At 45.1% G+C, this 25,184-nt stretch overlaps 1 protein-coding gene across 2 annotated transcripts in view; it reads left to right on the forward strand.

Moving 5' to 3' along the window:
• Positions 1-16,038, forward strand: part of tubgcp2 (tubulin, gamma complex associated protein 2) — a 44,550-nt gene extending 28,512 nt beyond the window's left edge. Inside the window, exons 14-18 of one of the 2 annotated variants that reach the window (XM_052041621.1) lie at positions 1,410-1,530; positions 4,938-5,081; positions 8,288-8,416; positions 9,148-9,311; positions 15,133-15,902. In XM_052041621.1, the coding sequence (XP_051897581.1) occupies positions 1,410-1,530; positions 4,938-5,081; positions 8,288-8,416; positions 9,148-9,311; positions 15,133-15,244 (670 nt within the window). In that variant the 3' untranslated portion in view covers positions 15,245-15,902. Of the gene's footprint in view, positions 1-1,409; positions 1,531-4,937; positions 5,082-8,287; positions 8,417-9,147; positions 9,312-15,132 lie in introns of both variants that reach the window. The other variant, XM_052041620.1, reaches the window with a different exon arrangement.
• The last annotated feature ends 9,146 nt before the right edge of the window (positions 16,039-25,184 follow it).

Raw genomic sequence — 25,184 nt, forward strand, 5'->3', positions numbered from 1 at the left:
AGTGAGCTGAGCATCATTTGAATTCAGTGGACTTCCCATTTTATGTAAAATGCACAATATTAAGCTACTGGCTCAATAGGCTGAGTAGTCACTTTGTTGTGGCAAAACTTTAAAGTGAATGTACCTGTAGCCTGCAAAATAAGTGTTTTGACTAGTTAAGAGTGGGTGAGATTATAGAGATCAATGTGTAGATGCCATGTGAGGAGAAGTTCAGTATTTTGTTTCAAAATTACATGAACTGAATAATATTTTGAATATTGTGTAGCTGATTGAAACCAACATTAAAAATGCAGTACCTGCATGAAAATATCAATGCTTATGTGGATTGTAAATTGAGAAGCAGTTTTTATCCACCCAAAATATTTAATGAACTTCAGTGTTATCTGTGCTAAATGTAAGGTATAGCTCTAAATTCATATGGCACAGGGTACATACAGTGGAATTTTCCTTGGGTTCACACGATCATTTGAAATAATTTCCACATCAGGTGAATACCTTTAATATCTATAGATGTAAGTTGTAAATTGGTTTGAAATGTTGAAGACTGCCATTGCTTTTAATACTAACCATGTTTAAGTTGGTCAGAATGCGGAAATACGTTCTCAATCTGAACTGCTCCCAGTTATTCAGAGTTCGAAGGAATGTCAAACTTAATGTGCAAAATGTTTCTTAAAGCTTTTAAACCTTTGATAACTGGGCTTACATTGTGTGCTTTTGTTTAAAAAAAAACATGTATTCTGAATTGATACCAATGAACAAGAGCATTAACTTGGATCAACAAACAATTCCAGATGCTCTCGATTCCAGCATCTGCAATCTCTTTTGTCTCCATTAACTTGAATATCTTATTCTGTTTGGAATTCGACACAATTGGAATCCTAGAATCATAGAAATGTACAGCAGGGAACAGGCCATTCGGCCCAACTTGTCCATGCTGACCAGTGGACATCCTTAATATCTCATTCCAAAACAGCAACGCTTTTTTTTAGACATTAACCTGGCCAAACTCCTGTCAGGAGAGCAAATATATTTTTGGAGGGTAGTTGACTCCTGTCAGTTGCAGGTCTCCTGCCAGATGTCAGGGATCAAGAAATCTTGCTGCTTACTGGGACATAGGCTCCAGATCCAGGCAGAAATGCTACCAGTGAAGCCAGGTTCACTGCCCTTAATTGATATAATTTGAATAACTCTGTACAAACTTGTTTTAGATTCTGGACAGCCATTATAAGGAAGAAAATGTTAAAGTCAGTTTAATTTCAGATACATAAATCTTGCAAGATTATATTGAGGAAATTATGAGAACTTCTTAACCTGTCCCCTGCCTGCGCTTAACCTACAGGTTTTGTTTATGGGGTTTTAGAAGTTCAGATTCCAGAAGTTCACTATTATAATTGCTTTATCCTTTTTAGGTTTGCTGCTGCCTTCACCTTGAGACAGCGGATGCTGAATTTTGTGCAGAACATTCAATATTACATGATGTTTGAGGTTATGGAACCAAACTGGCACATAATGGAAAATAATTTAAAATCGGTAAGCAATAAAAAACTTCAAATAGCTGGATAACAATTTACAGAAATGCCCCTCTTGCTTAATACTTTGTTCTAACTATTCCAATATAAAATATTACAACTTGATTTAATGTCTCCTGCACTCTTATTACTGTACGTGATGCTGTGCAACATTTACTTGGACAATGTGGAAAAGATTATCTCAGCATTTTTGTCCAGTTACAATCATGAGCTAAATTACATTAGCAAATATAAATGAACTGCTGTTGAAAACGTTTTAGCTTTAATGAGTACTCTGAATGTTTTGGTTTTTTTCCTTACTGACTACCCTCACGTAAACCTTTTGGCAATAATGGGAAAAAAAACGAAGAAATCATAACCCAAATGTGGAAGACATTACGGCAGAGACAGATAATTAAATCAAAATGTATGCTAGTCATATTTTTGTCATGTAATATGGTAGTTATTAAGACATTTAAGTACAAGATTTCATAGTTATTTATACTCATTAATAGCAGCTATAATGTGCATTCTGTTAATACATGTGGAAGTATTTGGACTAAAGATTTATCTTGAATGTTTTCACTTTACAACAATCAAAATCCACTACATTTAATGTTCATTTGAGCTCTTGTCATTTTATCTATTTCTTTAAGTTCACCCAAGCAGCTTGTTACAGAGCGCTTGTGTTGTGTGCAGTTTTGCTATCCACATCTAAGAAGGGTATACTTAGTGATTGCAGCATAGATTCATTCGATAGATTTCTTGATGAGAGAAATTGGGGACTAAAGTTTTGAAGAATGAGATGTGATCTCATTGAGACTTGCATGATTCTGAGGGTGATTGGCAGGGATGTTGAGGGGTTGTTTCCTAGGGCTGGAGTGCATAGGATTAGGGACGTAGTGTCTGGATAAGAGTCAGCCATTTGGAGGACAAGTTATAAACTGAATGTTTTGAGTTCACTGTGGATGCATGGCTGTTGAGTCTGTTTAAAGCAATGATCAATAGACTTCTGGACACTAAGGGAATCGGGAAACATGGAGGTCAATTGGGAAATGGTATCAGTTAATATTTTACATGATGGAGCACGTTTCAGAGATAGCTACTGCTGCTTCCTCTTGTGTCCTTGTTTCTATGGACAGTGGTAAGGATGGAAAAGTTTGGGTTAAAGATACTGTGGGGACACTTGAAAGGTTCGCTCAACAATCAAAAGCCAAACTCAATCCACAGTTTTTAAAATTTTCTTATTAGAGTCGTGTATACTTAAAGCTATGTAACTTCTGCCCGGGAAGAAGTATGACTTCAAAATGGCAGGGTTATTACATTGTGCCTAAACAGACAAATTTGTACGGGACAGCCTGAGGGAACTACATTAGCTTTGGGTGCCCAGAAGTACAGGACAGTTTGGGTTCTGAGCTGTTCGTACTTCAAAAAGATTTTGAAACCTTACTTTCCTTAACTGGAAATAGGAAGTATTAAGCCATGTGTAAATGTGCAGAAAGTAGCATCAAGAGCCAGAAGGGTGCCAGAGCTAACGTGCAATGTAGTATCAAGTGTGGTCAGTGGTGCAGCTGCTCTTCTGCAAATACATTGGTTGTACTAATTTTATAACCAATGCGAGAGGGTTTCTGTCTGCTGTTTGTGTGACTGCAGCTGCTCCCCTTCCTGTGAAGGTTCTGAAATGCTCATGTCCTTGTGTTGAACATAATACAAAGCCAGAAGCTATCTTGCGTTTAGTCATACATTGCCAGTTGGGCGGCACAGTAGCATAGCGGTTAGCGCAACACTATTACAGCGCCAGCGATCGGGGTTCGATTCCCGTCGCTGTCTGTAAGAAGTTTGTACGTTCTCCTGTATCTGCGTGGGTTTCTTCCAGGTGCTCCGGTTTCCTCCCACATTGCAAAGACATACAAGTAGGTTAATTTGGGTTTAAAATGGGCAGTGCGGACTCGTTGGCCCAGAAGGGCCTGTTACCACGCTGTAAATAAAATTAATTTAATTTATTTAAATTATCAATTTAATTATCTTTCACATCTTTAACATTTATTGCTTTATTGCATAAAAGGCTGGTTGGCAAAATTGAGACGCATGGAATAGGAGGGTTAATGTGAGCTTAGATTAAAAACCTGCCACAGGGACTGAGGATAGCCAGTTGTGGTAACGGGTGCTTATTCAGACTGGAAGATAGTAGGTGGGTGTTTCCCATGGCTCAGTGCTGGCTCCACTACCTATTGACTTGGATATTGGAATACAGAGTAAAATGTATAAATTCTGTAATGGTAGTGGTGTTGAAGGGGTGGCAAATAATGAGCTTGATACCAATTATTTACAATAGGACGCTGTCAGACAAGTGGCAGAATTTAATACAAAAACCGAGGCAATGTATTTTGGGTGGTGGGGTGTGAGGTAGTCTGTGTCCATGGGTACCAGAACAAAGGGGCCTGGGGATTAATGTGCATGAATTTTGAAAGTGGCAGGATATGTGGAGAAAAACATTATCAAAGTGTCAGGCAATAAATATTGTTCTTGCTATTGACATCTACAACCTGAAAATTAAAAATAAATGTATAGGCCATAGGAATCAAGCAAAGGACAGGATTGGCTGCATTGCTCTGCATGAATTCAGTATGGACTTGATGAGCTAAGTGCTACCTCCTGTGCTTCTGATGAATTCTGATTAGATGAGTGACTTGATGCTAGTTTGCATGTAAATTTGGGAAGTTGCAATCATTCAAATCCAGGATAAAAACGGAACATGCTAGGAAAGACCCAACAGTTGAGGCATCCTCTGCAGAAAGAGAAACGTTTCAGATGATATTTTGGATCAACGTCAGGGTGGTTCTTGATCTTCCTCTTTCCTGCCCCACTGTATTGCAGGCATTTGCACTGTGTAGCATTACTCAAGCAACTTGATGGCAATCGGGAAGTTTTCATCAAAACAACAATTGTTTTCTCCTGCCAGTGCCTGAACTTTGGTGCTGATTATTCACGCGCATCCAATGCCCAGTATTAATCCTGACATCTGATTCTTTCTTTACTCCACCCAGAAGACACACTCCCATTAATTGGTTGTAATTTAAACAGAAGTTTATTGGAAACTGGTTCATATGGTCTCTTCAGAGTTTCCAGCAATAATTCACCTGAATTCCCACAGTCAGGAGATAGAGGACTTCCTCAAAGAAATCCTGTGAACCACCTTTGTTAAATCAGATAGGAGCTTGTGAAGTTGATGGTTTGGATTCTCCAAGTGAAGTTTCTTGTAATGTGAGCCAGCAGATTCTGCAAGTTTAAATTATGGCTGACTTTAGCCACTCTTGACAATCCAATAGTCCACCTACTCCTTTAGTATTTAACTAAAATTTATGTACAAGTCATTTGGGGAAAACGTACACATTTCATTATTTATGTAATTCTTCGGTATTTTGTTAGGCATCCAACATTGATGAGGTTTTGAACTATCATACCAGTTTCCTGGACAACTGTATGAAGGACTGCATGTTAACTAATACAGTGCTGCTGAAGATCTTTTCAAAACTTATGTCAGTGTGTGTCATGTTTACCAACTGTATGCAGGTGAGCCCATTTCTATTCCATTGCATTTAGTCAAGATCATCGAAGAGCCGCTCGTCTTTATTTATAACCACTGATTTCCTTCCACACTTTCACTAAACTTGGGTGAGGGATGAATCAAAATCTGATTACTGATTGCCAATACCGGTGATTAAACTGAAACCATGGGTGTACTACGTAAACTATACAGTTAATGCTTATTAATGAAAGGCATTCCAATGACAGGACCAGATCTTGTACATCAACCCAGAGAACTCCTGGGTTTTCCAGAGGATCAGTGCACACCTGTACCTTAAAGGCTAACTGATGTATTTACTTATTTTTTTACTATTTTCTGCTCTAATTTATTAGACAAAGGAAAGGTATGGAGTGGAATAAGGTTCTTGGAATGATCAGTATTCTGTAATTAAAGGAGTTACCTAAGGTGCTTAATTGAAGGTTAATTCACAGCAGAGCAGTTCAGATGTGAAATGCTCCTCCTGTGTAGTGTGGGAACTCCTGGTGACCATGTGTGTAGTAACTACTGTCTAACCACATGAGAGTCGGAGCTGTGGATGGATTCACTGTGGAACATCCATGATGCTGAGGTGAACATGGATAACACATTTTGTGATGTGGTTTGAGGCAGGAAGGGAATGGGTGACCACCAGGCAGAGTGAAGGAAGGCAAGTAGTGCAAGAAACACCCCCCCCCCCCCCCCCCCCCCCCGGACAAGTTCCTGACTCCAAGGGTGGCTCTGCTGGGCAGGAGGGGAAGAGAGTGGCAGGGCAACAGTGATATGCGGGTTCAGACATAAGCAGAAGAGGTAGACGCATCTGTGACAGCAAATGTGACTCCAGGATAGTATGTTGCCTCCCTGGTGCTGGGGTCAGGCGTGCCTCACAATGGTGAGGAAGGATATGAGCTCAGCTGGTGTGGAATCTGTATGTGCAGAGGTAAGAAATACCAAGGAGCAGACATTGCTGGTGGGAGTTTTATACAGACCCCCATGTAGAGATGCAGAGAGGCTCCAGGGTGATTTGGACAGGTTAATTGGGTGGGCAGATACAGCATAATGCAGATAAATGTGAGGTTATCACTTTGGTGGCAAAAGCAGGAAGATATTATTTGGACGGTGAGAAACTAGGAAAGGGAGAGACACAGCAAGACTGCACCAGTGGATGAAAGTAAGCATTCAGGTGCAGCAAGTGGTATATTGGCCTTCAGAATGAATTGAGTATAAGAACAGATGTCTTACTACATTGTACAGAGCTTTGAGACCTTCATCTAGTATTGTGTGCAGTTTTGGTCTCCCTAGCTGAGGAAGGATGCTCTTGCTGGAGTGGGTATAGCAAGGGTTCACCAGACTGATCCCTGGGAAGGCAGGCCTGATGTAGGAAGAGAGGTTGGAAACAATTGGGCTTGTGTTCACTTGGGTTTAGAAGAATGAGAGGGGATGCCATTGAAACTTTTAAAATCCTGATGGGACTGACTGGACACGATAGGAAGGGTGTTCCCATTGGTGGGATGTCCAGAACCAGGCATTGCGGCCAAGGATAAGGGGGAGGTAAGTTATCTAAGATTGACAAATAGAAATTTATTCACCAGAGAGTGGTTAACCTCTACCACAGAAGGTAGTTGAAGCCACATCACTATATTCAAGGCATTATTTTATTCATGTCTAAAGAGATTAAAGGATACAGGAAGAAAACTGGAGGAGGCACTGAATTTGAATGGTCGGCCATGGTCGTATTGAAAGGGTAGACTCAAAGGGCCGAATGGTCTTCATATTCTAAACACCAGAGTAGAGAGGGAGTGTTACACTGATGAAGGTCCCACAGGTGGCCCCAGTTTAGCAATGGTGAGGGGAGCAACGGAGTTCTTCCCAGTATCTTCGCCAATATTTGTCCTTCTACCAACATCAGTGAATCAGATGATCTGCTTTCACATTGCAGTGTGTTGTACCTGGCTGTGCACAAGTAGCTGTGACACTTTTATACATTTGTTTATTCATAGGATGTGGTACCAGCATTGGTTGCCAGTCCTTAATTGCCCCCAGGATGGCTTGCTCAACCACTTCAGGGAGCAGTTAAGAGTCAACATGTCTGGAGTCACAGGATAGACCACAATATGTTGATAGATTCCTTCCTTGAACAACAGTAGTGACCAGATGGGATTTTATAACAAACTGGTTGTGGTCATCATTACTGATACTAAATTTTATTTCAGATTTATCTCACTATTATTTACAGCCATCATTGGTGGGACTTAAACTAGAGTCTTAATATCAATAGCCCGTACTTCTGGATAATCAGCAACTTGCTTTAGCTACCCTTCTTCTGTTCCCTACATTACAACAGTGGCTATGTTGCAAAAGTACTCCATTAACTTCGTGCTTGGAGGTCATGAAGGACATGGTGTAAGCTCAAGATTTTCTCTTTTCTCTTTCATGAGGAAAGATAATGTGTGCAGTTCTGGTCACCTACCTACAGGAAAGATACCAATAAGCTTGAAAGAGTGCAGAGAAAATTTACAAGGATGTTGCTGGGACTTGAGGACCTGAGTTATAGGGAAGAGTTGAATAGTTGAGGAGTTTATTCCCTGGAGCGCAGGAGAATGAGGGGAGATCTTATAGAGGTATACAAAATCATGAGGGGTATAGATGGGGTCAATGCATGCCGGCTTTTTCCCGTAAGGTTGGCTGAGACTAGAACTAGAGGACATAAGTTTAGGGAGAAAGGTGAAGTATTTAAGGGGGAACTTCTTCACTCAGAGGGTGATGCGCATGTGGAATGAGCTGCCAGTGGAAGTGGTGGATGTGGATCCAATTGTAACGTGTGAGAGAGGTTTGGATAGGTACATGGATGGGTTTGGAGGGATGGTCTGGGTGCAGGCAGATGGGATTAGCCGTAAGATCGGGCCAGCGTGGACTAGATGGGCCAAAGGGCCCATTTCTGTGCTGTAGTACTCCGACTCTAAAATCAGAGCCAGTGAATGATTTTCCATAAGATGGACAGCTCCATTTTATTTATATCCCTAATTAAATTGCACATTTCCAAATAATGGCAGGTCCCAGGCATGTGGTAGAGGATTTGTTTATTTTGTTCAACTTGGGGCCCAGAGCAAAGCAACAGAATTGACCATTATGAACAGCTGTCATCTTCATTATGTACAGTTTTGTTTAATTGGAAGTATGATATATTAAACTTCTGATGTCCTTGTTATATTAGAGATTCACTCAAAGCATAAAGATCGATAGTGAGATGATGCGCCTGACACTGGAACATGGTACGATGAAGGGTCCGCCTACTCAATTAGAACGGTCAGAGGAGATTGAAAAGAAAAAGCTCACCAAAAAGGTGAATAATCCCTTGTATTCTTGGCAACGTACTTGCCCTGAACACAATTCTGTCAACAAATACTTTGTATTGAAAATACAGTAACCAATTGAAATGTAATGACATTTTCCAGTTGTTTTAAAAAAAAATCTTTGTTCTTGGGACCAGCAACTTAAATAAGCCCCTCTGGAAAGAAGTGGTTCTTTGTGAATGTAATTTTGTAATCACAACCCTTTTTATTAATCAGTACAGAGCCACAGAAAACTATCAGTAATTTTGTAGGCTGCCATTATAACAGAAATGGGAATGTTGATAGAATGTATTCCTTGAAGACCAGGGTTTGGGTTGATGGAAATCCAGAGTTTGATCCGTAAGTGGGGCTGCTTGATGCAGATACTGGGCATTGGTGTCCATGACATTTAACAGTATGTTATTCCATAACTTCTCCGCATTGTGTTTAGTTATATCCTTCACCCCCACATTGAAAACATACCAATATATGATTCTTCCTTTACCACCTATCACCCCCCGCCTCTGTCGATATTCCCACTCTCCCCTCCTCCATCTGCCCGTCTCAACCCGAAATGTCGACTGTCCACTACCCTCCACAGATGCCACCTGACCCACTGAGTTCCTCCAGCACTTTCTTGCTCCAAATTCCAGCCTCTGCAATCTCCTGTGTCTCCTTGTGATTTTTGTTAGCTAGGTGAACATTGATGCCCAGGCTCGGTTCTAAACCTGCCTGTTTTCAGTTTGCAGCGGAACATGCAGATGCACTGCATTCAACATCTGGATTTGAGGGAACCATAAATACATTTGACAACAACTTTTCTTCCAATCTGCTTGATCTGCTGGACAGATTAAGCATTTCAAGTACAAATGACTGCGAGCACAGTATGATCAACATTATATATAGGTAAGTCACTGGCACAATTTTCTTTAAGTATCCAGCATTTGAAAAATGTGCATTTTTGCTGGTGCTGAATTTAAATTGGTTTAATTATTCTGCAGAGAAGAGTCAGGAGAGGTGAAAGGACGGGCTGTAACTCTCATGACAGGGCCATTTGATCTTTCAATTCTGTATATGACTTACTGATTAAATATCTAATCAAAGACTTTTCTCTGCGAAGATCATAGTTCGGAGTTAGCAGAATTGCAGATCACAGCATATTCTTCCTAGTACTTTCTGTAGCTGAGCCACAACTCCACTCCCACTTCACTACACATTCTGTTAATTTTTTTACAATAACTTGAAGAAAGGATTTGTGCCTCATTTGGGGTAGAAAGTTCCACATTCTAACCATACGACATAAATGTTTTAACTTTAACAGCTAAACTCAGACCTCCATTGGTAACTGTTGATTCTTCCTGTGTGAGCAGCATTCCTTTCCCTGCATTCTTGGCACTGATAATATCCATGCCTCACTCAGAAGGGTTAGCAGCACTCCAGAGACTGCAACAGAAAAATTTGGGCTGATAAATGTAGCACTGACGGAGGCTGTTTTTCAGATGAGGCATGAAACAATGACCTGTTTCAGGTGATTGTGTAAAAGATTCCATACAGTTATGCTCAAGATTCTTCCAAGGCATTCTATACATACATCAAGGGCAAGAGGATAACTAGGGAGTGGGTAGGACCACTCAAGGATAAAGGAGGGAACATGTGCTTAGAAGCAGAAGATGTTGGTGAGGTCCTTAACTGTGAGGTCCTGATACTTTGCATCAGTATTTACCAAAGAGAAGGGTGGAGAGATCGGTGTGGAGCGTGCTAATATGCTGGGCCATTCCGAGATAGAGGAGGAGGCAGTGTTGAGTCTCTTAAAGAGCATCAAGGTGGATAAGTCCCCAGGGCCTGATGGGATATACCCCAAGTTATTGAGAGAGGCAAGAGATGAGATTGCTGGGGCCTTGACCAATATCTTCATGACCTGTCTAGCCACAGGCGAGGTCCCAGAGGACTGGCGAGTAGCTAATGTTGTTCCATTGTTCAAGAAGAGAAACAGGGATAATCCTGGTAACTATAGACCAGTGAGTTTCATGTCAATGGTAGGGGAGTTACTGGAGAGGATTCTTAAGGATAGGATTTATGAGCATTTGGAAAACCACAGCCTAATTAGGGGCAGTCAGCATGGCTTCGTGCAGGGCAAGTTGTGCCTTACTAACTTGATTGAGTTTTTTGACGAGGTGATGAGGGTGATTGATGAAGGTCGAGCTGTGGATGTTGTCTACCTGGATTTTAGTGTGGTGTTTGACAAGGTCCCTCATGGAGGCTCATCCAGAAGATTAAGATGCATGGGATCCGCAGTGAATTGGCCGTTTGGATTCATAACTGACTTGCCCATAGAGGGTAGTGGTCGATGGGACTTATTCTAGCTGGGGGTCTGTGACTAGTGGTGTTCCTCAGGAATCCGGACTGAGATCCCTGCTGTTTGTGATGTATATAAATGACCTGAATGAAAATGTACGTGGGTGGGTTAGTAAGTTTGCAGATGATATGGAGATTGGTGGTGTTGTGGATCGTGTAGAAGACTGGCAAAGATACAGTGGGATATAGACCAGTTGCAGATATGGGCAGAGAAATGGCAGATAGAGTTCAACCCGGCCAAATGTGCAGTGTTGCACATTGGGAGATCAAATATAAAGAGACAGTACACTGTTAATGGCAAGACCCTTAACCGTGTTGATGAGCAGGGCGATCTTGGGGTCCAAGTTCACAGCTCCCTGAAAGTGGCTACACAGGTTGATAAGGCAGTAAAGAAGGCATATGACACACTTGCCATCATTAGTCGAGGCAGGAGTCAGGAAGTTATGCTGTAGCTTTATAAAACTCTGGTTAGGCCTCATCTGGAGTATTGCATTCAGTTCTGGTTGCCCCATTATAGGAAGGGTGTCGAGGCTTTGGAGAAGGTGCAGAAGAAGTTTACTGAGATGCTCCCTGGAGGGCATGTGCTATGAGAGGTTGCACAAACTTGGGTTGTTCTCCCTGGAGCGGCAGAGGCTGAGGGGAGATCTGATAGAGGTTTATATGATTGAGAGGCATAGATAGACAGCCGGTATCATTTTCCCAGGGTTGAAATGCCTAATACCAGAGGGCACACATTTAAGGTGATGGGGGTAAATTCAAAGATGTGCAGCGCAAGTTTTTTTTTTACAGAGTGGAGGGTGCCTGGAATGCACTGCCTGGGGTGGTGGAGATCGATACGATAGGGGCGTTCAAGAAACTCTTAGGCACACGTGAATGTGAGGGAAATGGTAGGATAGGTACATTGTTTAGGCAGAAGGGATTAGTTCAGTTGAGCATTTTATTATGAATGTAATTGGTTCGGCACAACATTGTGGGCTGAAGGGCCTGTTCCTGTGCTGTACTGTTCGATGTTCTATCCCCTGGTACTATTTTGTTAAAGTAAGGGAATTAATCTCTAGTCCCCAGGCAAATATTTATACTGCAGTCAAGATTACTAAAAGCTGGTATTATCCCAAGGTGAATGTCAAAGTCAAGTTTATTGTTATATGCAAGGAAACCAGCCTCCCCTCCGTGGACTCTGTCTGTACATCCCACTGCCTCAGGAAAGCAGCCAACATAATCAAAGACCCCACCCACCCCAGACATTCTCTCTCTTCCCCTCTCCTATCGGGCAGAAGACACAAAAGCCTGAAAGAACGTGCCAGCAGGCTCAAGGGCAGCTTCTATCCCACTGTGATAAGACTATTGAATGGTTCCCTAGTATGATAAGATGGACTCTTGACTTCACAATATACCTCGTGATGACCTTGCATTTTATCGTCTGCCTGCTCTGCACTTTGTTGCTGTTACACTTTATTCTGCATCCTGTTATGGTTTTGCCCTGTACTACCTCAATGCACTGTGTAATGAATTGATCTGTATGAATGGTATGCAAGACAAGTTTTTCACTGTACCTCAGTACAGGTGACAACAATAAACCAATTACAATGTGCACAAGTACTTGAATGTGCAGGTGCAATGAAAAACTGACTTGCAGCAGCATCACAGGCACATAGCATCAGATACACAATATTCACAAGAACAACACAAATTATACAAGAAAGAATACAATTAGAACAAAAAACAGTCCATTGTAGTGCAAAGTGGTCACAGTGTTGCTATACTAAGGTAGTGATTAGGATTGTTCAGGAATCGAATGATTGAAGAGAAGTAGCTGTTTCTGAACCTGGTGGTGTGGGACTTCAGGCTTCTGTGGCAGCTGCGAGAAGACGGCATGGGCCGTTGTATCCCAGTGCTGTTTGTTGAGCTGACGTGCAGATTGGCTGTTGTGTTTCCATCAGTTTTTAACCTAAGTTGTGAAACTAGGGAAGACCTGTTTCTCTTCCCTGAAGGATCAAAAACTGGGGAATGTAGATTTAATGTCGAACGGAGGTGAGGAAAATATTTACACCTAAAGGTGGTAGAGGTTTGGAACTTCAAATAAAGTTGTTATTAGTTGCTTTAGGACATACGGAGATTTGTCAAAGATGGGATTATAAATGCAAGTCATCCTTGGATTTCTATAGTGTCTGAATGTAAGAAATGGGCAGAAGAATTTAAGGAGTAGAAGCAGGAGAAGGCCTTCGGCCCCAGTACCACCACGCTGTCTCCCTGACTGGCCTCCTAGCGTTTGATTCCCTTAACATCCAATAATTGATTTATCCTGAATGTACTCAATGACTGAGCTTCCACAGCCTCTTGTGTTAAAGAATTCCAAAGATTTACTATCCTCTGGGTGAAGAAATTTCTTCTCATCTGTCTCAAATGGCCGACCCTTTATTTTGAGATGGATATCCCTGGTTTTATTGGACCGCAGCCAGGGAAATATTATTCCTACATCTCCCCTGTCAAACCTCGTAAGAAACTTGAATGCTTCAAATAGATTGCCTCTCATTCTTCTGAATGTTAAGGAGTACTGACCCGGTCTGCTTGATCCCTCCTCACAGAATAAACCCCATCCCAGGACTTCACCTTGGTGGCACTTACTTCCTTGAACAGACCTATGCATGTTATTCTATGTATTTGAATCTCTTTCAAATGACTGGAAATTTTATAACAGGGAGGTGGTGCCCATGATGACTGAGAGAGCTACCAAACCTAGTCTCCCCAGGGCCCTGTGTAATTCCAGCAAGACTATGATAATTGCATTAATATGTCTTTACTGAAAATCTGAATTCAAAAGGAAAGGGTCATTTGCCACCCTCGTTCGTCAAACCTTGTTAACTGTCGGTGATTTGTGTACATCTACAGTGTATCCCCACATTACAACAGTTCAGGTACCAGAAATTTGCCCTTACAGAATTCACCAATCACTACCAAAAACTTTGGGATGCAGAATAAAAATTTGCTCTTACAGAATTAATGTGAAAATAAATATGAAATGTAAACAGAAACAAATTAGTTTACCCAGGACAAGGGTGGCAGGTTGCCACTTCATAGCAGGAGGCCACTTAGGCATTTGCTTTGGAGACTGATAGAGCAGTCCCTTCTATTGACACTTGTACAATGGTACTTTATCAAACAATGTGACATCCATTGCTAGTTAATTAAAACAACAACCCTATCTCTTCTGCTTAAACACAATCAGAATTCCCTTACCTATAGACCGCACATCCACAGGGTCGTTACTGTTGAGAGAAAAACCTCCATTGGGAAAGCATCCCTACTTAAGGCATGGGATTCATTGGAGGGAGGTTTGTGCTACAGAAAATCGTGATGTGGATGGTTCTCTAGGAGGATAACCTGTGTGTAAAGTGGGGGAAGACTGTACCAAGTCCTCTGTCCTTTAAACATACTCAGGTTCTCTAATTTTTTTTCTCTACCAAAGTAGATGACTTCTCATTCTTCCACAGCATGTGCTATCTGTTCATTATCCTGTCTGCATCTCCTCTCCACCATTGTTACAGATGGGGGCCCAGCACCAGTCTCCCCTTCCAGAAATCACTTGTTTATATCTGTGTTCTGTCTGTTAACCTGTCCTCAATCCATGCCAGAATCTCACCTGAAATTCCCAGTATCCGAGTACGCTGAGGGATACTGCCCTGATGTCTGTAAAATGAGAAATCAGAGTTGGTAATTGGATAAAGCGACACGTCCTGATGCAGGGTTTCAACCTGAAACATCGACATTTCCTTCCCCTCACCCACAGATGCTGCTGAATTCCTCCAGCAGATTGTTTATAAAACCATGCATGCTTTTCAAAGTGTTGTACTGCAAATATCTTGCAGGTCTGAAGCTTTGATTAGGAACACGTGTCTTTGTTTTGGGATTAAGCACTCTTTTCCCTTTCTCCTCATGGATGTGTGTTCTGGCAGTCACCCTGTTCACTGGGTTGAAGGAAGGCATTAATCAGGCATTTCCTTATTTATAATTTGCGCAGTACATCAAAATGCAGAATAAAGGAGGCTCTGTTGCAGCAGTTTGTTTTCCATGGGTATGATGCCCTGCCAAAGCTCTTCCATCTGCTGCTAGGGCTAAAAGTGAATAAACTGTTGGTGCTGATGAGCCGTTGGGAACTGAGAACCTGTGAACCTCAGACTGCAGCTCTGGTCTGAGCTTATCATTGGCACATTCCACAGAATTATTGTGATCCAGTTACTTCAACGTGCCCCTAATGGAACTGAAGCAGTTCTGAGAAGAACGCCATCCAGATAATTTGGGTTATGACAGTTATTTTTTATTAAATCATTTGGGGTAATTTAATCTTTGCTGCTTTTGTGTTTGTCCATTGCAGGTTAGATTTTAATGGATTCTACACTGAACGTCTTGAACAGATCTCGGCAGAGAGAAGTAAACCACCGGCACAGCAAGGGACCGTTCCACGAGCACCATTATCTGCACAGTGAAATGCTGGAAATGGCTTGTAAATTTCCCACCCTATTCACCAATAACTCCAAGGATAATGAGTGTAATTACCAAGCCAAGCAGAAACCCACACTCCAGATGGTTCCAAATATGTAATTAGATTATTTTGAAGCTGTTGTGAATAAGATTCATTTGTTAATACTATGTTAGTTTGCAGCTAGCTGTGAGCACAATGAAATGTAGTTATTTTTGTGTACAGTATGTGAAATGATCAGAGGCTGATGGGAATTCCAGCACCTGGGAAAATTTTACATCCGAGATAATCCAGCTTCCTGCTCATCCCTTCCTGGTCATTGGGAAACTCGGAGAAAGGAAAGGAAGAATGAATCTGCCCACTGTCTCCACAGTGCAAGGAGGTGCAGAGCATGGGGCAGTACACACCCTGACAGTGCAGGCACAGCCACTTCGCACTGGCACAAAACACAGGGTGAGGAAAGGGAATATGAGGGTGATGTTCTGAATTTTCGAACAGTGTTATGTCGCGTTGTAGGAACGTGTAAATGGAGTGGTAGTTTTTGTTTCCAGAAGCTAACTGGGAATAGTTTCAGATTTTTATTTTAAAGTCATAGTGCCTTCAATCATTTCACTTTATCTGAACACTGCACTCAATTTTTATTATCTGAAGTATAACCTGACCTGCAAATCTGTAATAAATATTTCAGTATGAAATGCATCTAAGTTGTAGAATTGTGCTTTTTCTTTTAACTCCATGTTTCTGGGTGTGAGTGTTGTCTCCCTACCAGGCTCATTAAATAAAACAAGCCTTTTCATACTTGTATAAAGCCAGGTGCAAACTTTGATCGGAGGTTTCTCATCTTCCTACATACACTCTTGTTAGTTGTGGATTTGAAATGTTGAAAATCGCTCTTTTAGCGATATAACTAAAAGTTGATGGTTACACAAGAGAATCAGTTACAGGGAAGTAAATAGGAAAATGGAAATGCTGCAAGAGCTGGCATTGACCTGATGGGCCAAATGGCCTCATGTCATAAGGAAATATGAGAAATTCCATGGAGCTAACAAGCAAAAGAACTTCCTCATGCAAAGCGAAACCTGTTCCAATGTCTCGGTATCTTTTCAGATGTTAAGATTTAATAATTTGACTGTCCTTTGGATTTCTTGTTAACATCAACTTGTTATAGTGTGTCCCAAAAGTTACAACAGAATTACTAGTATGAAAACTTGTGTTGTTTTGGTGAAACGGATTCACTTTTCAGAGTTTGTACCCATTGCCCTTCGCCCTTCACTCCTGGCCTCGCTGACCTGTTGCCTCCCAGGCCGCCAGCACCTCTGTTTAACACTCACATCCTTTATCCATTCTGCTGTGGTCTTTCCTTCCTTGTAACCTTGTCCTGCACTACTACCCTCCAAGATCCCTACACCTGATCCGTTCTGGCCTCCTGTGTAGCTCTGACTAATGTTCTTTCAACTCACAGAGCAACTGGTGCCACTGAAGGGAGTGTTGGAACTCTGCCTGCAGGCTGGTCAGGTGTGGGCACAATGAGGCAGCTGGCCTCCTGACGATGAAAGGAACTGTGAAAGTAAGTTGTTGATCTGTTCTCTGGAGGGGAATGGATCCACTTTACTGCATAACCCACACGCATCTACTGCCAGCGTTAGTAGGGGAGAGAGAGGCCATTCAGCACACTGACTCTTTCCCATTCAACAAGGTCATAGCTGGTCAACACTGCCCTACCCTGCCCCTATATCCCTTGATTCTTCTGACCAGATAATCAGAGATACTTAAGGTGGAGATAGAGAAGTACGTGAAAGACTGAGGGTTAGGAACAGGCACAGAAGAATTGAGGCCAGCATAGGTCAGCCATCGTCATAATAAATGGAGGGGCAGGCTTGAGGAGCCGAGTGGCGGCCTCCTGCTCCGATTGTCGAGTGTTCTCGTATCCAGTCGTCTACTGATCTCGCTTTTGAGTGCAATCAGTGACCAAGTCACCACAGCCCTCGGTCATCCAAGTTTGCATTAGGATCGAAAACCTTACAACACAGGAGGTGACCATTATTCCAATGGTTCCCTCTCCTTGCCCAACCCAAGTTCTACAGTCCTGCAGGTCACAGCTCCTGAAGCACACATACAATATAGTTTGAGTTCTCACAGTAAGTTCCTGCTACCCTCTAGTGAAGTTTGATTTTCTCATCTTCCCTCTGGTCCTACAATCACATGAGGTCTGTGCTGGTCTGGTTCCTGTGCTCGTCTGGACATAACCTCTGGAAACTGCTGTCAGCACCCACTTCCACACGCATTGTCCCCACATCAAATTAGCTGTTAGTCAGGATGTGGGTAATTGCTTCCCTCGGTCTCAACACCACTGCTGTTGTCCGCAAACCAGGCACACATGCTGCATGCAAAGTATTTTCACCTTCTGCTGCAACAACAATGATGTGTTTCTCCACATGGTGGCACTGTCCTCCACCCAATGAGTTAGCACTGAATTCAATTAGGGGCAATGTTCTAATTGAAGACAGCCTCCAAACTAAATTCTGTAACACAAAAGTAGAAGTGTCTAGAATGGTGGTTACCTGTCCTAAAGACTGCAAACATTAATTGAATATCAATTACTACTAAAATAAATTGTATGTCCAGTTCTGGTTGAGCAAGAAGTTGATCTAATGAGGAATTGCCTCATTTTCCCTCAGGAGAGGGAAGGGAGATAGTCCTGCAGTGATTTTATGTGTTCCACATCCAAAATCCATGCAGCATACCCAGGTGGAGACAAATTGGCAGAGACCCCACATCTGGGCCTGCACACCTCATATCCTGAACAGAACAAAGTCAGTTTGGTTTGGCTTGCATAAAGTTCAGGTTTTGTGATCCTCAACAAGAATCAGGCACAGAATTACTAATCACCCAGACGAGTGATCAAAGAAAGCCAGTGTGGATCTGACAAAGGCAAATCAGGTCTAACTAGATAGACAATGGAGGGTCAATGAGGGAACCACTGTGGATATGATGCACATGGACTCAAAAAGTATGACAGATGAAAGCTCATGGAATAATATTGTCTCAGTGACAGGAAAGAGTTGTAGTGAAAGATATTGGACTGTAGGGAAGCATACATGGAGGTCCCCAGTGGTCAGTTCGAAGACCGCTGTGTGTGTGTGTGACTTGGACTTGGGAGTATGGAGCATAATTTTCATATGTGCTGATGACACAAACCCTGGAGATGTAATGGAGAATAGTCAGGAGATGCAGAGAGGTTGGTGCATGGGAGGCAGATAAAACTTAATGCTGAGAAAAGCAACGTGTTACTTGTGGCTGGAAAACAAAGAGACGATGAGCTGGAGGACATGATTCCTTCCCAGAGGTTAACTGGGGTATATGTGCACAGTTTTTTTTGAAAGCAGCAGGACAGGTTGAGAAAGTGGTTAAAAACAAATAAACGACCCTGGGCTTTATTACAAGTAAGGGAGTTATAATGAACCTTTTGGAAGGAGTGGTTCAACCATAATTGGATGATTGGGTCTGGTCCTGGTGCCACATTTTAGGAAAGGTGACCACGTAGTGAGGGTGCAGAGGGGACTTTCAAAGGGATTCCAGGGAAGAGGGACTTTAGTTCTGTGAGGGGGATAGACTGGGCAATCTGAGGTTGTTTTCCTTGGAACAAAGGAGGTTGTGAGGAGATCTGACAGAGGGATTTAAAATCATAAAGAATACAGGCAGGGTAGGTAGAGAAACCGTTCCCATTGGTGGAGCGGTCAAGAACCAAAGGTGACATGGGGATAAAGTTCTTAATACAGCGAGTGTTTGGTTCTGGAAAGCACTGGCTGAGTAAGTCATTCAGAGTTCAATAACCAGTTTTAGGAAGTCATTACCGGGTTATCTGATGGGAAGGTTACTCAACATCTGATTCCAGGTGGGTCAGCTGCTGCCTGTGTGAACTATCTCTCAGCTACATTCAGACAGCATTTCCAGAATCTTGTCACCAACACCAAAAACCACCTCCGGATAAGTGATGTCTTTGCCCAAACCCATGCTCAAAGGCACTGGAAACCCTTTCAGAAGCAGCCAGTCTCACTTCCGCCCACTTTCAGTTGTATACAATTACAAGAAATGTCCTTTGAATAGTTGTGCAGTGTGTCTTCTGTCCTGAAGGTGGCGATTGGTGTGGACCACAACACTTGCTCCGCAGACTACGGATCAGGTTGTGTTCCTTTTGGGCAAACTTTGATGTACATATTCGATAAGGTTTCATTGTGGAAGTCGGCGGGTTTCCATCTGAATGATCCGTGAACACTTGGGCTTGGAATTGAGAGTACCTCCTAATTACAGTCATTTTACTCTCACTAAGAAGTAAATGTAAGTTGGTATTGGTATTAGTTTATTATTGTCACTTGTACCGAGGTACGGTGAAAAGCTTGTGTTACAAACCGATCATACAGGTCAATTCATTACACAGTGCAGTTACATTGAGTTAGTACAGAGTGCATTGAGGTAGTACAGGTAAAAACAATAACAGTACAGAGTAAAGTGTCACAGCTACAGAGAAAGTGCAGTGCAATAAGGTGCAAGGTCACAACAAGGTAGATCGTGAGGTCATAGTCCATCTCATTGTATAAGGGAACCGTTCAATAGTCTTATCACAGTGGGGTAGAAGTTGTCCTTAAGTCTGTTGGTACGTGCCCTCAGGCTCCTGTATCTTCTACCCGATGGAAGAGGAGAGAAGAGAGAATGTCCCAGGTGGGTGGGGTCTTTAATTATGCTGGCCGCTATACCAAGACAACGAGAGGTAGAGACAAAGTCCAAGGAGGGGAGGCTGGTGTCCGTGATGCGCTGGGCTGTGTCCACAGCTCTCTGCAGCTTCTTGCGGTCCTGGGCAGAGCAGTTGCTGTACCAAGCCATGATACATCCAGATAGGATGCTTTTGATGGTGCATCCGTAAAAGCTGGTAAGAGTCAAAGTGGACAAACCAAACTTATTTAGCCTCCTGAGGAAGTAGAGGTGCTGGTGAGCTTTCTTGGCCATGGCATCTATGTGATTTGACCAGGACAGGCTGTTGGTGATGTTCACTCCCAGGAACTTGAAACTGTCAACCCTCTCGACCTCAGCACCATTGATGTAGACAGGTGCAGGTACACCGCCCCCTTTCCTGAAGTCAATGACCAGCTCTTTTGTTGACATTGAGGGAAAGGTTGTTGTCATGACACCATTCCACTAAGCTCTCTATCTCCTTCCTGTACTCCAACTCATCGCTGTTTGAGATACGGCCTGCAACGGTGGTATCATCTGCAAACTTGTAGATGGAGTTAGAGCAGAATGTGGCCATACAGTCGTGAGTGTAGAGGGAGTAGAGTAGAGGGCTGAGGACGCAGCCTTGTGGGGCACCAGTGTTGAGAATAATTGTGCCAGAGGTATTGCTGCCTATCCTCACTGATTGTGGTCTGTTTGTTAGAAAGTCAAGGATCCAGTTACAGAGGGAGGTGTTGAGTCCTAGGTCTCCGAGTTTGGTGACAAGTTTGCTTGGGATTATTGTATTGAAGGCAGAGCTGTAGTCAATAAACAATAGTCTAACGTAGGTGCCTTTACTGTCCAGATGCTCCAGAGCTGAGTGTAGGGCCAGGGAGATGGCGTCCGCTGTGGACCTGTTTCACCAATAGGCGAATTGCAATGGGTCCAGGTTGTCTGGGATGCTGGAGTTGATGCGTGCCATGACCAACCTCTCAAAGCACTTCATGATGGTGGATGTCAGAGCCACTGGTCGGTAGTTATTGAGGCATGTTACCTTGCTTTTCTTTGGTACCGGGATGATAGTGGTCTTCTTAAAACAGGAGGGAACCTGAGATTGAAGTAGGGAGAGGTTGAATATGTCCGCAAATACTTCTGCCAGCTGATCAGCACAAGATCTGAGCGCACGGCCTGGGACACCATCTGGGCCAGGTGCTTTCCTCGTGTTCACTCTCCGGAAGACTGATCTTATGTCCTGCACTGTGATCACAGGTTCCTCTGCGTTGGTGGCTGTCAGGGTGGGTGGTGACAATCCACTTCCCTTCAGTTCAAAACGCACATAGAATGTGTTAAGTTCATCAGGAAGGGATGCACTGTTGTTAGCTATGCAGCCCGACTTCGTCTTGTTAGCCTGTTATGTCATGTAATCCCTGCCATAACTGGCAGCTGGTCAGGGACTCTATTTTGAGTTGGTATTGACTCTTGGCATCCCTGACAGGCAGGTTATGTTTGTCTGTATATTTTGTGAATGAACGGCGGTTCCATTGAAAAGATTGAGTAATCTCCTCATCGGCAACATTGTCGACGACTCAAAATTTCACCAAATTCTAAATTTGCAGAACTCACTCAAACTTCCTCTTATGTTTGAGATGATAATCAGTTTCCAGTATTTTCTGTGTTTTATTTCAAACCTTCCCTCAAACCTGATCCTAACTTGGGAACACATCACCCTTCCTATCAATGACTACCGCCCGGTAGCACTCACATCTACTGCGATGAAGTGCTTTGAGAGGTTGGTCCTGGCTAGAATTAACTCCTGCCTGAGCAAGGACCCGGACCTGCTGTGATTTGCCTACCGCCACAGCAGGTCTACAGCGGATGCAATCTCACTGGCTCTTCACTCGGCTTTGGAGCACCAACAGCAATACATACGTCAGGCTGCTGTTTATCAAATACAGCTCGACTTTCAACACCTTCATCCCCGCAGTACCAATCAACAAGCTTCAAAACCTGGGCCTCTGTACCTCCTTCTGCAACTGGATCCTCAACTTCCTTATCGGGAGACTACAGTAATAACATCTCCTCCTCGCTGACAATCAATACAGGCACACCTCAAGGATGCGTGTGTAGCCCACTGCTCTACTCTCTCTACACTCCTGACAGTGTGGCTAGGCACAGCTCAAACACCAACTATAAATTCACCAATGACACCACTGCTGTTGGCAGAATCTCAGATGGCGACGAGGAGGCGTACAGAAGTGAGATAGATCGGCTGGTTGAGTGGTGTTGCAACAACAACCTCGCACAGCGTTAGCAAGACCAAGGAATTGATTGTGGTCTTCAGGAAGGGGAAGTCGGGAGAACACACACCAGTCCTCATTGAGTGGTCAGTGGTGAGCAGCTTCAAGTTCCTGGGTGTCAACATCGCAGAGGATCTATCCTGGGCCCAACACATTGATGCAATCACAAAGAAAGCAATCGCACAGGTATACAGTGGAGAGCATTCTGACTGGTTGCATCACCGCCTGGTAAGAAGCCTCCAAATCAAAGGATCGCAAGAGGCTGCAGAGGGTTATAGACTCAGCCAGCTCCATCACAGGCACAACCTTCCCCACTGTCGAGGACATCTTCAAGAGGCGGTGCCTCAAGAAGGCGGCATCCACCACTAAGGACCCTCACAGTCCAGGACACGCCCTCTTCACGTTACTATCATCGGGGAGGAGGTACAGGAGCCTGAAGACCCACACTTGAACAGCTTCTTCCCCTCCACCATCAGATTTCTGAACGGTCCATGAACCCATGAACACTGCCTCATTATTCCTCTTTTACACTATTTATTTATTTTGGTAACTTACAGTAATTTTTATGTCTTGCACTGTACGGCTGCTGCAAAACAACACATTTCATGAGATATGTCAGTGATAATAAACCTGATTCCGATTCCCTCACTGTTGCTGAGTCTGTCCTGGAACTTGCTCCCCAACAACACTGGGAGCATCTACACCAGAGGAACAGCAACAGATCTCGTCACCTCCCCAAGGGGCAACTGGGGACGGGCAATGCGCCAACCCCATGAATGACCGAGGCTGTGGAACTGGGAATGAATTGTAAGATGCGGCTAAGGGTCTAACATTACCTCTCGGTCATTAACCCTTGAAGTATTTTCACAGGTGACTTACAACTTTTAAAACAGATGATTATCATTGATGATCTGAGCTGGGTTGTGCTCTGTTTGGCTTCATTTACAAGGATATTCCAAAGCGGTTATCACTAAATCACGACTGAAAGGTCGGAAGGATTAAGGAGGTGCAACAGGTAGAGCTGCTGCCTCCCAGCTCCAGAGACACGGGTTCGATCCTGACCTTGGGTTCTGTCTGTGTGGAGTTTGCACGTTCGCCCCATGATCGAGTGGGTTGGTGGGTTAACTGGCTGCTGTAAATTGTCCCCAGTGTGGAGGGTGAGGGGGTTACAGGAGAATAACGGGGGGGGGGGGGGGAATGATGGCATTGCTCAGTGAGTTAGCATAGACTCGATGGGCTGAAGGGCCTTTGTTGCAGGGAAATCAGAGAAGATGAACAGTGCAGAGGGGCTGGCAGTCGTTTGTCTTTGTATCCTTATGTTGCATTGTTTCTGCATTTAAATGGCACCCTGTGGTGAGTCAGTATCTGCACCCCCTGAGGAGATGGGTCAAGTGTTGGGGAGCTTCACTGTCACCCCCGTACCCCATGACCCAGGAGGGGCAGCTCCTGGCTGAGGGACAAGCCAGAGGTGGCCTGTGTTGGAAAGCAGCGAGAGACCTCCCCTCCCCTCCCCTCCCCACCTACTCCGCTCCCACCATCCCCTCCACACTCCACCCCTCCCCTCTCCTCTCCACCCCACCCCACCCATCCCTCCCCTCCCCTCCCCACCCATCCCTCCCCTCCCTCCCCTCCCCACCCCTCCCCACCCATCCCTCCCCTCCCCTCCCCACCCATCCCTCCCCTCCCCTCCCCTCCCCACCCATCCCTCCCCTCCCCTCCCCTCCCCACCCATCCCTCCCCTCCCCTCCCTCCCCTCCCCTCCCCCCCCTCCCTCCCCTCCCCTCCCTCCCCTCCCTCCCCTCCACTCTCCACCCCTCCCCTCCCTCCCTCCCCTCCACTCTCCACCCCTCCCCTCCCTCCCTCCCTCCCCTCCACTCTCCACCCCTCCCCTCCCTCCCTCCACCCCTCCCTCCCCTCCACTCTCCACCCCTCCCCTCCCTCCCTCCCCTCCCTCCCTCCACCCCTCCCCTCCCTCCCTCCCCTCCCTCCATCCACCCCTCCCCTCCCTCCCTCCCCTCCCTCCCTCCCCTCCACTCCTCCCCTCCCTCCCTCCCTCCCCTCCACTCCTCCCCTCCCTCCCTCCCCTCCTCCCCTCCCTCCCTCCCTCCACTCCTCCCCTCCCTCCCCTCCACTCCCCCCCTCCCTCCCTCCCCTCCACTCCCCCCCTCCCTCCCTCCCCTCCACTCCCTCCCCTCCACTCCCCTCCCTCCCTCCCTCCCCTCCACTCCCCTCCCTCCCTCCCTCCCCTCCACTCCCCTCCCTCCCTCCCTCCCCTCCACTCCCCTCCCTCCCTCCCCTCCACTCCCCTCCCTCCCTCCCCTCCACTCTCCTCCCTCCCTCCCCTCCACTCTCCACCCCCCCTCCCCTCCACTCTCCACCCCCCCTCCCCTCCACTCTCCACCCCCCCTCCCCTCCCCTCCACTCTCCACCCCCCCTCCCCTCCACTCTCCACCCCCCCTCCCCTCCACTCTCCACCCCCCCTCCCCTCCACTCTCCACCCCCCCTCCCCTCCACTCTCCACCCCCCTCCCCTCCACTCTCCACCCCCCCTCCCCTCCACTCTCCTCCCTCCCTCCCCTCCACTCTCCTCCCTCCCTCCCCTCCACTCTCCTCCCTCCCTCCCCTCCACTCTCCTCCCTCCCTCCCCTCCACTCTCCTCCCTCCCTCCCCTCCACTCTCCTCCCTCCCTCCCCTCCACTCTCCACCCTCCCTCCACTCTCCACCCTCCCCTCCCTCCACTCTCCACCCCTCCCCTCCCTCCACTCTCCACCCCTCCCCTCCCTCCACTCTCCACCCCTCCCCTCCCTCCACTCTCCACCCCTCCCCTCCCTCCACTCTCCACCCCTCCCCTCCCTCCACTCTCCACCCCTCCCCTCCCTCCACTCTCCACCCCTCCCCTCCCTCCACTCTCCACCCCTCCCCTCTCCTGTCCTGCAGACTCCCC

The sequence above is a fragment of the Pristis pectinata genome, chromosome 30, assembly GCF_009764475.1.
Source record: "Pristis pectinata isolate sPriPec2 chromosome 30, sPriPec2.1.pri, whole genome shotgun sequence".
Classification (NCBI taxonomy): domain Eukaryota; kingdom Metazoa; phylum Chordata; class Chondrichthyes; order Rhinopristiformes; family Pristidae; genus Pristis; species Pristis pectinata.